General features: G+C 42.6%; 1 protein-coding gene across 2 annotated transcripts in view; it reads left to right on the top strand.

Moving 5' to 3' along the window:
• Nucleotides 1-3,189, top strand: part of phaf1 (phagosome assembly factor 1) — an 8,739-nt gene extending 5,550 nt beyond the window's left edge. For both annotated transcript variants that reach the window (XM_005752820.1, XM_005752821.1), the window contains exons 9-16: nucleotides 65-198; nucleotides 421-504; nucleotides 1,640-1,722; nucleotides 1,817-1,860; nucleotides 1,966-2,009; nucleotides 2,356-2,414; nucleotides 2,520-2,592; nucleotides 2,953-3,189. In XM_005752820.1, the coding sequence (XP_005752877.1) occupies nucleotides 65-198; nucleotides 421-504; nucleotides 1,640-1,722; nucleotides 1,817-1,860; nucleotides 1,966-2,009; nucleotides 2,356-2,414; nucleotides 2,520-2,592; nucleotides 2,953-3,048 (617 nt within the window). In that variant the 3' untranslated portion in view covers nucleotides 3,049-3,189. The remainder of the gene's footprint in view (nucleotides 1-64; nucleotides 199-420; nucleotides 505-1,639; nucleotides 1,723-1,816; nucleotides 1,861-1,965; nucleotides 2,010-2,355; nucleotides 2,415-2,519; nucleotides 2,593-2,952) is intronic.
• Nucleotides 3,190-11,232: the final 8,043 nt, after the last annotated feature.

Below are 11,232 nucleotides of genomic sequence, written 5' to 3' on the forward strand. Positions count from 1 at the left end.
CATACATACATAGGTCAGCAGTGCAGTGACGTGGAGCTTTACTGACTTGTTGTCTAAACTGCAGGTTGTGGTCTCGGTGTGATGACTGATAGTAAAGTCAAGTCCCTAGAGAGGAGCATCTACTTTGGAGATTCCTGTCAGGATGTGCTCGGTGCTCTGGGCTCCCCACATAAAGTTTTCTACAAATCTGAGGACAAGGTAGCAATTCAGTTTAACTCCATCTTTGCTTCTTGTGTTATTGCTATTATGTTAAGTCTGTAAAGTGGTGTTTAACCTGTTGGATGTTATCCATTTATCAAACCTGCTCTCTTGTCATATTTTCACCATCTTAAGAAGTTGTATTAAATATTATTTGTATTAATTTAATTAAAGACAAAAAGTCAGAAGACTATATTTTCCCAAATTCTTTTTGTGTTTCAGATGAAGATCCACTCTCCGTCACCACATAAGCAGGTCCCATCTAAATGTAACGACTACTTCTTCAACTATTTTACCCTGGGAGTGGTACGTAAGCGAAGCCGTGCTTGTGTGTGTAAATCTTGGTGTCAGTGTCTGTGCCGAGATATTTTTAAGAGCTTTGTCTGCCTCTGAGCTGTGTTTGAGTTTTCGTTTCCTTTTAATGGGGACTCAATGTTGTCTGAAAGTACTGTATGCGTCATTCAGAACCATTGGACGTCATACTGGAGCGCCCATATCAGCAGCACCTCCCCCTCCTTTCATATTATATTTATGTAAGTCAGAGCCACGCCAAAAAGAAAAGTCCAGCTGCAACCGTTGGTCAAATCTAGCAGTGTACAGTTATAATGGTCGTAGTGTATGTACCCCATCTCCTCCTCATTGGGTGGGCCAATCTTACTGAAACCTTGGATGAACATTGTCACACCTACAGTGATTATTAGTCTCTGTTTCTCAGAAAGATTTGTAATGAATCCCATTTTTACCATCACCTGCAAATGTGATGTTACATTCACTCTTTACGCTTGTTTCACGTGTCACATTCGACACACATCATCATCGTGTAACTTAAAGGTCACCAAAATTTGTATCTGCGATGATTTTGTTGACTCACCACTAAATACGTAATGAAGAACAAGCAGGAGCCTGGCTAGTATATTCAGTGACCGTGGTATGCTAAAAGTCAACACATCGTGACCCCCCGTTAGGATAAGTCCCTGCGGCCGGGCGGCGTGGACGCTCAGAACCTGCGAGCGAGGCAACGCCGATGAGTTTGAATATTGTTGACCTTGACCACTCCTACCTGCTCGCTGTGAATTAATGGGACATTTACCTGCACTGCAGCTTGTTTCTACAATGGATGAGATGCAGGCTAAAACCGTGATAGGCGGTCAGTCTAACACAGCTTTAACTCAGTCATGTCAAGATTCATGTCTTTGGACTGTGAGAAAACTCCTGGTCCAAAGACATGAAGGTTGAAGTTTGTGCAATAATAAAAAACAAAAACTGCAGTTTGCAACCTGCAACCATCTTGTGATGCAAACCACATGCACCTGCATAAATCACTGCATGCAGAGGTGTAGTTCTACTTTTCTTGATTTGCTCACATCTACTGTTTGCAGTAGATGTGTGTCTACTGCAAACACTAAAGTAACCTCAATGACTGTATTTTCGTATTTTTCAGGATATTCTGTTTGACTCGACAACTCACCTGGTTAAGAAGTTTGTTCTCCATACCAACTACCCTGGACATTACAACTTTAATATGTAATTATCCTTCTTATAATATAAACCAAATGTTTATTATATTTTTACACTTGTTTTTGTTGTTGCACTTATTGTAATCTCTCTGTCATCACAGATATCATCGATGTGACTTTAAGATTCCACTTGTCATCAAAAAAGGTAAAAGTTATTCAGTCGACAGCAATACCTCCATATTCATGCTTTAATGTCTAGTACTTGACTCTCCTCTGTTCTAATGTCTGTTCATTTATGTCGGCGCTTTAGAGGGAGCAGACTCTGAGGACTGCATCTTAACTACATACAGCAAGGTCAGTTCTGGAACTGTTCAATTTAGCCACAGGGTGGCGCTGTGGTAGGCAGTAGAAATCTAAGAGGACTTGTAGTTTTCGGTTCGATGTTCTGACTCTGCACCTTTAGCGGATTACAAGGTTGTGACTTAGGCTTACAAATTTGGTGACTGATCATAAGATGCTTTGTGTTGCACCACAGATCCAATAACAAATCAATTCATAACTGAATATCTTAGTCCTTTCTGCCGCTGGAAATGGCGTTGAGTCAGGTGTGACATAAACAGCTGTCAGCAGTCGAGAAACAGACCGACTCCTGGAAATGTGTTTGTTATAATTGTCTGTTAACCTTTTGACTCTTCCTCAGTGGGATCAAATCCAAGAACTGCTCGGCCATCCAATGGAAAAACCTGTAGTGCTGCACAGGTAACATATAGTCTACATATATGCATTTAATATAGACAACACAGCTGTTTCAGACACCACCCACATATGTGACATCAGGTCTTGTGACCTTGTTTGCGTTTACAGGTCTTCATCGGCCAATAACACAAATCCTTTCGGCTCTACGTTCTGCTTCGGACTGCAGAGGATGATCTTTGAGGTCAGCACATTTTATGATTCAGCTGGGATTACAACATAAAACTGTATGGCAGCATGCATTTTATCTGAACCACCTGGCTACATGGATTGTTCCATTTAGAGCACATGTGTTACGTAAAATGCTGCACAAGACTGACACGTTCAGCAGTGTTATTATAGCAAAGCTGCTGAACCCGTTTAAAGCTGACAGGAATGTGAATTATTCTCTCTGAAAGGACATTTGTAGAGATTTGCTCGCAAAAGTATTAGAAATGCAAAGGTGATCAAGAAACAGCTCAACCCCTAATCTTTGAAATATGTGTTGTAGTTTCGAGCCCGTGTGTTTCAGTAGTCCTCACTGTCTTGTGTTCCTCCTCCCCAGGTGATGCAGAATAACCACATAGCATCGGTAACCCTCTACGGTGCTCCACGCACGACCAGTCACGCCCGACCCGAGTCCAGCAGTAGTTCCCACTAAACAAGTAACCGCAACCACATCCCGTTTTGGCCTGTCGTGAATCCAGTACTTCTACTGACTGACTTTCTAATCCAGAGCCAGATTCTTAACCAAGCAGACCTAACCGAACAAAGTTACTCTTACCCAGCTCAGATGCTAACAGAGAAACAACTAAAATCAGACACGGCATTTACCAACTCTTCCTGTTGGATACTAAGACTCATTCTTCCAATCCGGCACACCCACCTAGCACAGCTAAACCAACTCGGTCTATCCCGGAACATCCGAGATCCAGTCACACAGTCTCTGTGCTGGAGCATGGAGCGCTTTATCTTGGTTAGTCCAACGGTCCCAGTGGTGCTGCGTTGTGGTAGAGCTCGACTGTTTCCTTTCCATCCTTAAATTGCTTTCACCCCGGACCACAAGGGGGAAAAAGCTTGTGCAGACTCTAAGCTGGCGCCAGTTTATTTATCAGCAGCCTCCGTACCGCTGTGGTGGTGGGACAGTTGGCGTTTGAATTCATCTGCTGCAAATCTCAAGTTGTTTAACATCAGTGTAATAATATCGCAGCTGGAAGCTGCTGTGGCCAGAGTCTGGAAACAAAGTGTATCACGTCAAACAACCAGCAAACCAGTACCGCCAGTCTTCCTGCCTCAGCTTCAGAACGGCATCCAAACTACAAAAAAACCAAACCAGTTCAGTCCAACCGAGAGCCATCAGAGCCAAAATGCAGTGAAAGCTGCAGAGGACTTGAACCAAAAACACCAGAATCACAATTTTGTCACACAAGAGAAGAAGCGCTCGCTCTCAGGGTTCGGACGGAGACGTCCTCCTGAACATAACCCGCTTGATGTCCCGCCCAGTTGAACCAGATGTGACCAGAAAGAAAATCCTCCCTGTTGTCTCCTTATTCTTCCTTCAACTTTTCTCCGCGGCGCCCGCCAACACACACAGACACACACACAGGCAAACAAAGCACACTCAACAGCACGGCTGCTGTTACGTCTCCCTGCACGGACACGATGACAGAAATGAGCATCTGCATGTGGTGTGAGGCTAATTTTTAAAAATGACGTTTGAATTTGTGTTATTTTAAGCTTGCACAAACACACACAGCATCCTTTCATTACTAAACTCATGTATTCCTGATACATGAAAGCTGGTTTTATCCGTTTTATCATGAAGCAGACTGACATGCAGGAATGACACGAGAATCTTTGCATGGACTCTTGTGCAGCGAGAGGAGACTTACTACAAGCACAAACTCACAGCCCGTTTTCTCTGATTGGTTGCATCTTCTTGCATGTTGTGAGGGGTGTAGAGTCGCCACAGAGTTTCTTCATTTTACCGCGGCCGCCCTTTTCACTCGTTCGCCTCGAGACCATTTCCATCGTGTACTGTTTTAAATCCGTCCGTACATTTGCACTAATACTCACCTTTTTACTTGACTGTTTGATTGATCTTCAGATATGGATATTTTTTTTCGTACATTGGATGAGAGTGTGTGTGTGTGTCCTGTATACATATGGAAAGAAAGAAGAGGCCCTTACGTGGTGCTCAGTGTTCGCAGTGCCGTCCTCTTTGTCGCTCCATCTTCTGCTCCTCCTTCACGTCACTGACACATGGCACAGTCTGCATTTGTTTCCTTGTTGAATTGCCAAACTGCGATAGCCAAAGAGGTTTCAGGATGTTGTTATTTGATGTGCTGACATTATCACTGTGTTACTGTCTGAACATTTCATACAGAGAGAGTCGGGCGTTGGCCGTCTCTGTTCTTTTGGATCTTTTTGTGTCTGACTTGCACATGTTCGTCGTTGCTGTAGTAAAACCTCAGCTCCTGGTTTCTCTGACGGCTGACGGTAATTATACGACACGAAGAGCTGACTCTGAAAGCGCTCAGTCCATCTGTCGTCTGGATTCGGTTCCACAGATTCACAGTAGTGTGTGTATGTTGAGAAGTGTCAGAGTGGTCACTGTTGTCACTGAGCTGTCATTCAAAGATCCGCCACCATTTCTCTGGGTTTAGTTCATTTGAACCTATTTTGGAAACGGGGAGAGAAAACCAGTCATTCCTCCATCGTGTGACGTGCAGCTTTGCATCAAACTCCCATTTTATAAATTTACATTATTTTTAATTCCAAGCAGATTAATAAACTGTGTATTAATTTTAATACACATTTTCTTGTCTTGTTCTTCAGTACAAACAATTCCTTTAATTTTCTCTCTGTTGCTGAATTTGTGATCAGTGACTCAATCGGTTAGCATCCCTGTCTGTTAGCCTGTGACCAGCATTAGCCAACAAGTACAAACCTGTGCTAACTCTACTTTAATAAGCAAAAAACAAACAAAAAGACCAATACTGCGATGTTTTCATTAGAAGGAAACTAATTAATTTTACCTGTCTATGTTCCTAATTCCTTATAATTCCTAAGCATTTGCTATTTTTATGTATTCAGGCCTTTATGCGTAATGTTGTTGTATGAATGCTGTATATAAATGCGTGCTCTTATTCTGGTGTCTTCTTATTTACAGTGTTAGTGGCTTGGCACCTCAACATTTCTGCATTGACTTTTATTAGAGTTAAGCTCAGGTGGAGTCACCTGCTCACAGCTCATTATTGTTTTTTTTCTAGACCACTCAGTATTCATATTTTTGCATGTGCAATGCTAACGCTGCAAGTATGCTGACATGTAAGCAGTTAGTAAAGCCCTGCTTAAACTGCTTGTTCACAGTTGGCCTGGAAGAAAGCTCTGTCTTTAATCCAGTGGACAAAAATGGATTTTTAGTCTGGCTTTGGTGTGCTGCGAGATTTAACATCTGCATCCTGAAAGTTGATGCTGTTCATCTGGACGTTTTCAGTGGGAGAAACGTTTCGTCATCATCAGGTGACCTCTTCAGTCTCAGCTGACTGCAGGTTTCCAACCTTATAAACATCTGCACAATGACAGAAACTAGCACCACCGAATGAACAATGGGCTGGGAGGCCAGTTTATGATCATTAATATGCAAACTGTTATGATCATTGATCAAAGCCCATGAGTCCCATTCACAGAGAGTTGAGGACTGGCTGCAATCACAGCATTGTGAGATGGTTACAGATGCATCTACATCTACTTGTTTACAAAGAAAAATATCAGTTTTCCAAGCTTTCCTGTAGCCAGATGAGCATGGCGTTCCATTACTCGTTTTCCAAAACTGGGACACCACAAGCTACAGTAATATTTTAAAATTTAAATCCAAAAAACACCTATTTTCTTATTGGACTCCCAGGGTCAGATATTTAAGAGCGACGGCTGTCCACTTTGTCTCTGATGAAATTGGAAAGACTGTTCCCTACTCTCCTCCCGTTTGTCCACAGCTTCAGTCAAATAGGGGAAAGGTGTAACTCTAGTGAATGCTATATACCATTTGCTACCACTTGCTTTTGTGTAAGCAAATATAAATGTAAAAAAGAAGATACAACACTGTTGGATATCGTGCCTCATCTCCCACCGAGCCTGTCTTTGACTTCTTTCTCTATCGACCCTGTAAAAAGGAATCTCCTTGTATATAAAATCAAATGCGTTTGAGCTGCAGCGTTGTACAGTATGTATGTGTGTCACTGAGCTCCAGCAACAAGGTAACATGGTATTATGGCTGACTCGTTTTACATTTACCTGCACAGTTTGGCAGGCTGGGTTTCCCCAAAATGAGGAATGTGCTAGTTAGTTATTTTTGTTTGAGTTTCTTGTACTGGCTTCCATTTCTGTTGGGGGTGTGGAGGGTGGGGTCTCATGTGTGTTCATAACCACCCGAAACACCCAGATCAGTGTTAACATGGTGTGGAATACATGAGTGTAGCAAATGCAGGTCCAGAAAATCAGGCCTTAGTTCTCCACGAGTGACAGAAACTGAAAAAACCTGTAGATTTCAGATACAAATCAACATCTGAAGCAAAACGTCTCCTCCCTCCAAGCTCTGCTGTAACTGTTTGTCTTTATCCTTTTTTTCTTGTTTTAAACACAGTAATGTGAGAATCTGAGACCCGCATTACATCAGTCAGCCACAGCACTGCCTAATTTTGTCTCGTTGAGCTGAATGTGACCCCTCACGGCATGAAGCACCTCTGAGGGTGTCCCGTTGTTCCTCCAGAGAAAGGGGAATTTGCCTGTGGCCCCAGTTTTGGTAAACCTAGCCCAGTGTCGTGCACGGTCATTGCTGTGATGAAGCATTGTCACTCAGAGATGGCGAGGGGAGCTGTAAGGTGCTGGGTAGGTGATCTCACCCTAACTCAGGTGGACATATCACATCCTGGTTTTTCCAAAGTTTTTAGGGAAGAAAAACAAGAGAAACTTTGATCTGTGGCTTTTAAGTTACACCTTTTTTTTTTCTTGCTTTTTACAAATGTTTATTTTACTGAATGGGCAGATGTGTGATTATCAAACTGAGATTGTTGTAATTTATAATTGTCATCTTCAGTGTAATGATAATTTCATCTTAATGCTTTGTATCGTCTGTCCTTGGTATCATTTGTTCTGTTGCCCCCCCCCTCTTTACTCCCTGGTGTGTGTGTGTGTGTGCGTGTGTGTGCGTGTGTGTGCGCGTGTGAGAGTGAGTGAGTGAGAGAAGCCCATTTCTGGAAATGGAGCTGGTATACTTAATTAAACATGTAAAATTCATGGCAATGTGGCATTTTATATTTTGAATACTATAACTTTGTGTATGAAGAAACCGGTAGATTAACAAAGCATGTCCACAGGAAAAAAGGCAATAACGTAGCGAGTTACCGAGAAGGACTGAAAGCTTCGCTCTGGCACTTTGATGCTGTTTCACGATGATGAGATGCGCCGTCTCCTAAGACTCCAACGCACCATTTGGACTTGAATGAAAGTGAATGTTCACTGCTGACTGACATCAAAGTTCATTTTCTGTTTGTGCAACCAGGATATGAAAAAAAAAATAAAAAAAAATATGGATGTGGAAAATAGCAAGAGGTTTTTTACTTTTTTTTTCTCCCCAACTTTAAACTCAAAGATGGATTACAAATAAGAATTTTGTCCTCTTCATTGCACATGACACATCATTCAAAAGTTTGTGTGTCCCACAGAAAACCAGTTGGCCAGTGGAAGTCCTAATTTAAATTCCTGTCTTCTTTTATCCGTCTGTATAGATGGATAGAGATATTAAAAAATGCTAAATTCATCACTCATCCTCGGTATGCCATTTATAAATACAGATATATTTTATAACCATGTTTGATTGTTACTAGTAGTGATGTGGTAGCAGTAATATCTGTACATGCTGTAACAGATGGATAAACATATCTGTGTATAAAAGACGTACTAGTCATGAGATGATGAATTAAACACTCACTAACACCATACTAATGCTTAATAATGTACCATTATGAAGTGCTGCTGATGACTGAAATAAAACCTTTGAAGAAGGTTGAAAATAATGAAAATAATTCTAGGAGTCTCGGCATTTCCAAGAGAGTGGGATTTATCGCTGTGATGGCACGATGATTCGCACACCAGGTTTGGAACTTGAACTCAGCCTGTATTCATGCATTTTCACCCGTATTGGATCTCCCCTACAAACCCCTTTCAGGTGAGCTGTCTATCCTTTATCCATTTCTTTATTATCAGGTGTGTTTCCAGAACCACTAAAAACTGCTGTAATCAAACCTATACTGAAAAAGGACAATCTTGACAAGACACAAATGAACAACTACAGGCCGATCTCAAATCTCCCATTTTTAAGTAAAATCATTGAAAAAGCAGTTTCTCAACAGCTCAATTACTTCTTAACACAGAATAACTGCTATGATGCCTTCCAGTCAGGTTTTACACAGAACCACAGCACTGAAACCGCTCTGACCAAAGTGTTTAATGACATATGTCTGAATACAGACAGTGGAAAAATGTCAGTCCTAGTTTTACTGGATCTCAGTGCAGCATTTGATACAGTCGACCACAACATATTACTCAAACGACTGGAGAACTGGGCAGGTCTTTCAGGAACTGTACTATACTGGTTCAAAACATACTTAGAAAACAGGAAATACTTTGCATCAATAGGTAACTTCACATCGGAGCAGACAAGTATCACATGTGGAGTTCCCCAAGGTTCCATCTTGGGACCCCTTCTGTTTAACATCTACATGCTCCCACTGGCACAAATTATAAAGAACAAAATAAACTACCACAGCTATGCAGTAATAGTCTTCGGCGCCAAAGAAAAACGATTACAGGTCACCAGAGAACTTCAATCTATACATCTAAAAACCACAAACCAGGCGAGAAATGTGGGTGTAGTGATGGATGCAGACCTAAACTTAGAAAAACACATTAAGACAATAACAAAGTCAGCTTACTATCACCTCAAGAATATTTCAAGGATAAAAGATCTGATGTCTCAACAGGACCTGGAAAAACGAGTCCATGCATTCATCTTTAGTAGGCTTGATTACTGTAACAGCATCTTTACAGGTCTACCTAAAAAATCAGTCAGACAACTACAGCTCATTCAGAACTCTGCTGCTCGAGTCCTCACTAAGACCAAAAAAGTGGACCACATCAGTCCAGCTCTGAGGTCTTTACACTGGCTGCCTGTCCGTCAGAGGATAGACTTTAAAGTTCTGATGCTGGCCTATAAAGCTCTGAATGGTTTAGGACCAAAATACATCAGTGACCTCCTGACCCAGTATGAACCTTCCAGATCCCTCAGGTCATCTGGATCCGGTCTTTTATCAGTTCCCAGAGTCAGAACCAGACACGGAGAAGCTGCATTCAGCTTTTATGCTCCTTGTATCTGGAACAAACTCCCAGAAAGCCTCAGATCAGCTGAAACACTCAGTTTATTTAAATCCAGGTTGAAGACTCACCTGTTCTCAGCTGCATTTGAATAAAGCACCAAATCCACACTTTAAGCTTAAATTTCAAAACTTACATTTAACTACTGATTTTATCGACTCGACCGGACTCGTTCCTGGTGGGTGATGGGCTCCACCAGGGCTGCCCTTTGTCTCCGGTTCTGTTCATAATTTTTATGGACAGGATTTCTAGGCGCAGCCAAGTGGTGGAGGGCTTTCGCTTTGGTGACCTCAGAATCTCATCTCTGATTTTTGCAGATGATGTGGTTCTGTTGGCTTCATCGGGTGAGGGCCTCCAGCTCGCACTGGAGCGGACGCTGCACCGGTCCGTCGTGGTGAAGAGGGAGCTGAGTGTAAAAGCGAAGCTCTCAATTTACCGGTCGATCTACGTCCCTACCCTCACCTATGGCCACGCGCTGTGGGTAGTGACCGAAAGAACGAGATCGCGGATACAAGCGGCAGAAATGAGCTTCCTCCGAAGGGTGGCTGGCCTCTCCCTTAGAGATAGGGTGAGAAGTTCGGCCATCCGGGAGGGGCTCAGAGTAGAGCAGCTGCTGCTCCACATCGAAAGGAGCCAGCTGAGGTGGTTCGGGCATCTGACAAGGATGCCCCCTGGGCGCCTCCTGGGTGAGGTGTTCCAGGCATGTCCCACCGGGAGGAGGCCCCGGGGCAGACCCAGGACACGCTGGAGAGATTATATCTCTCGGCTGGCCTGGGAACGCCTTGGAATTCCCCCGGATAAGCTGGAGGAGGTGGCTGGGGAGAGGGAGGTCTGGGCCTCTTTGCTTAGGCTGCTGCCCCCGCGACCTGGCCCCGGATAAAGCGGATGAAGATGGATGGATGGATTTTATCGACTGTTTTTTGCTTTGCTTTTTTTTTAATCAATTTTAAATCATGCTTTTATTTGTTTTTGTTTTTTAATGTCTCTGTAAAGCACTTTGAATCACCTTGTTGTTGAATTGTGCTATAGAAATAAACCTGCCTTGCCTATCCATGCATTCAGGTTGACCTATCAGAGAGAGGGACAGATCAGCCGATGTTATATTTACATATTGTTCTGTAATTATCTGTGTTGTGTGTTTATCAATCGCTGTAAGTATCTGATGAAGCTGGTTGAACATTTGGTTTTCTTTGTCTTATCTCGACCCATTGAAATGTCAAACAAGTAATGACAGGGTTACAATATGCCTCCAAAACAAAACCCACTTTGCTGAAGTCTGCCACACTAAATACTGAACCTCAGTGCTGTCCCGTCCATGTTTGCTTCGTCTGTCTTTATGAGGACCATATCAGCCATAATACTCTAGACTAATCTTACACAACATGGCAAAAACAGGCAAATTCTACTAAAG

The sequence above is a fragment of the Pundamilia nyererei genome, unplaced genomic scaffold, assembly GCF_000239375.1.
Source record: "Pundamilia nyererei isolate P.nyererei 1_Seehausen unplaced genomic scaffold, PunNye1.0 scaffold00384, whole genome shotgun sequence".
Lineage (NCBI taxonomy): Eukaryota > Metazoa > Chordata > Actinopteri > Cichliformes > Cichlidae > Pundamilia > Pundamilia nyererei.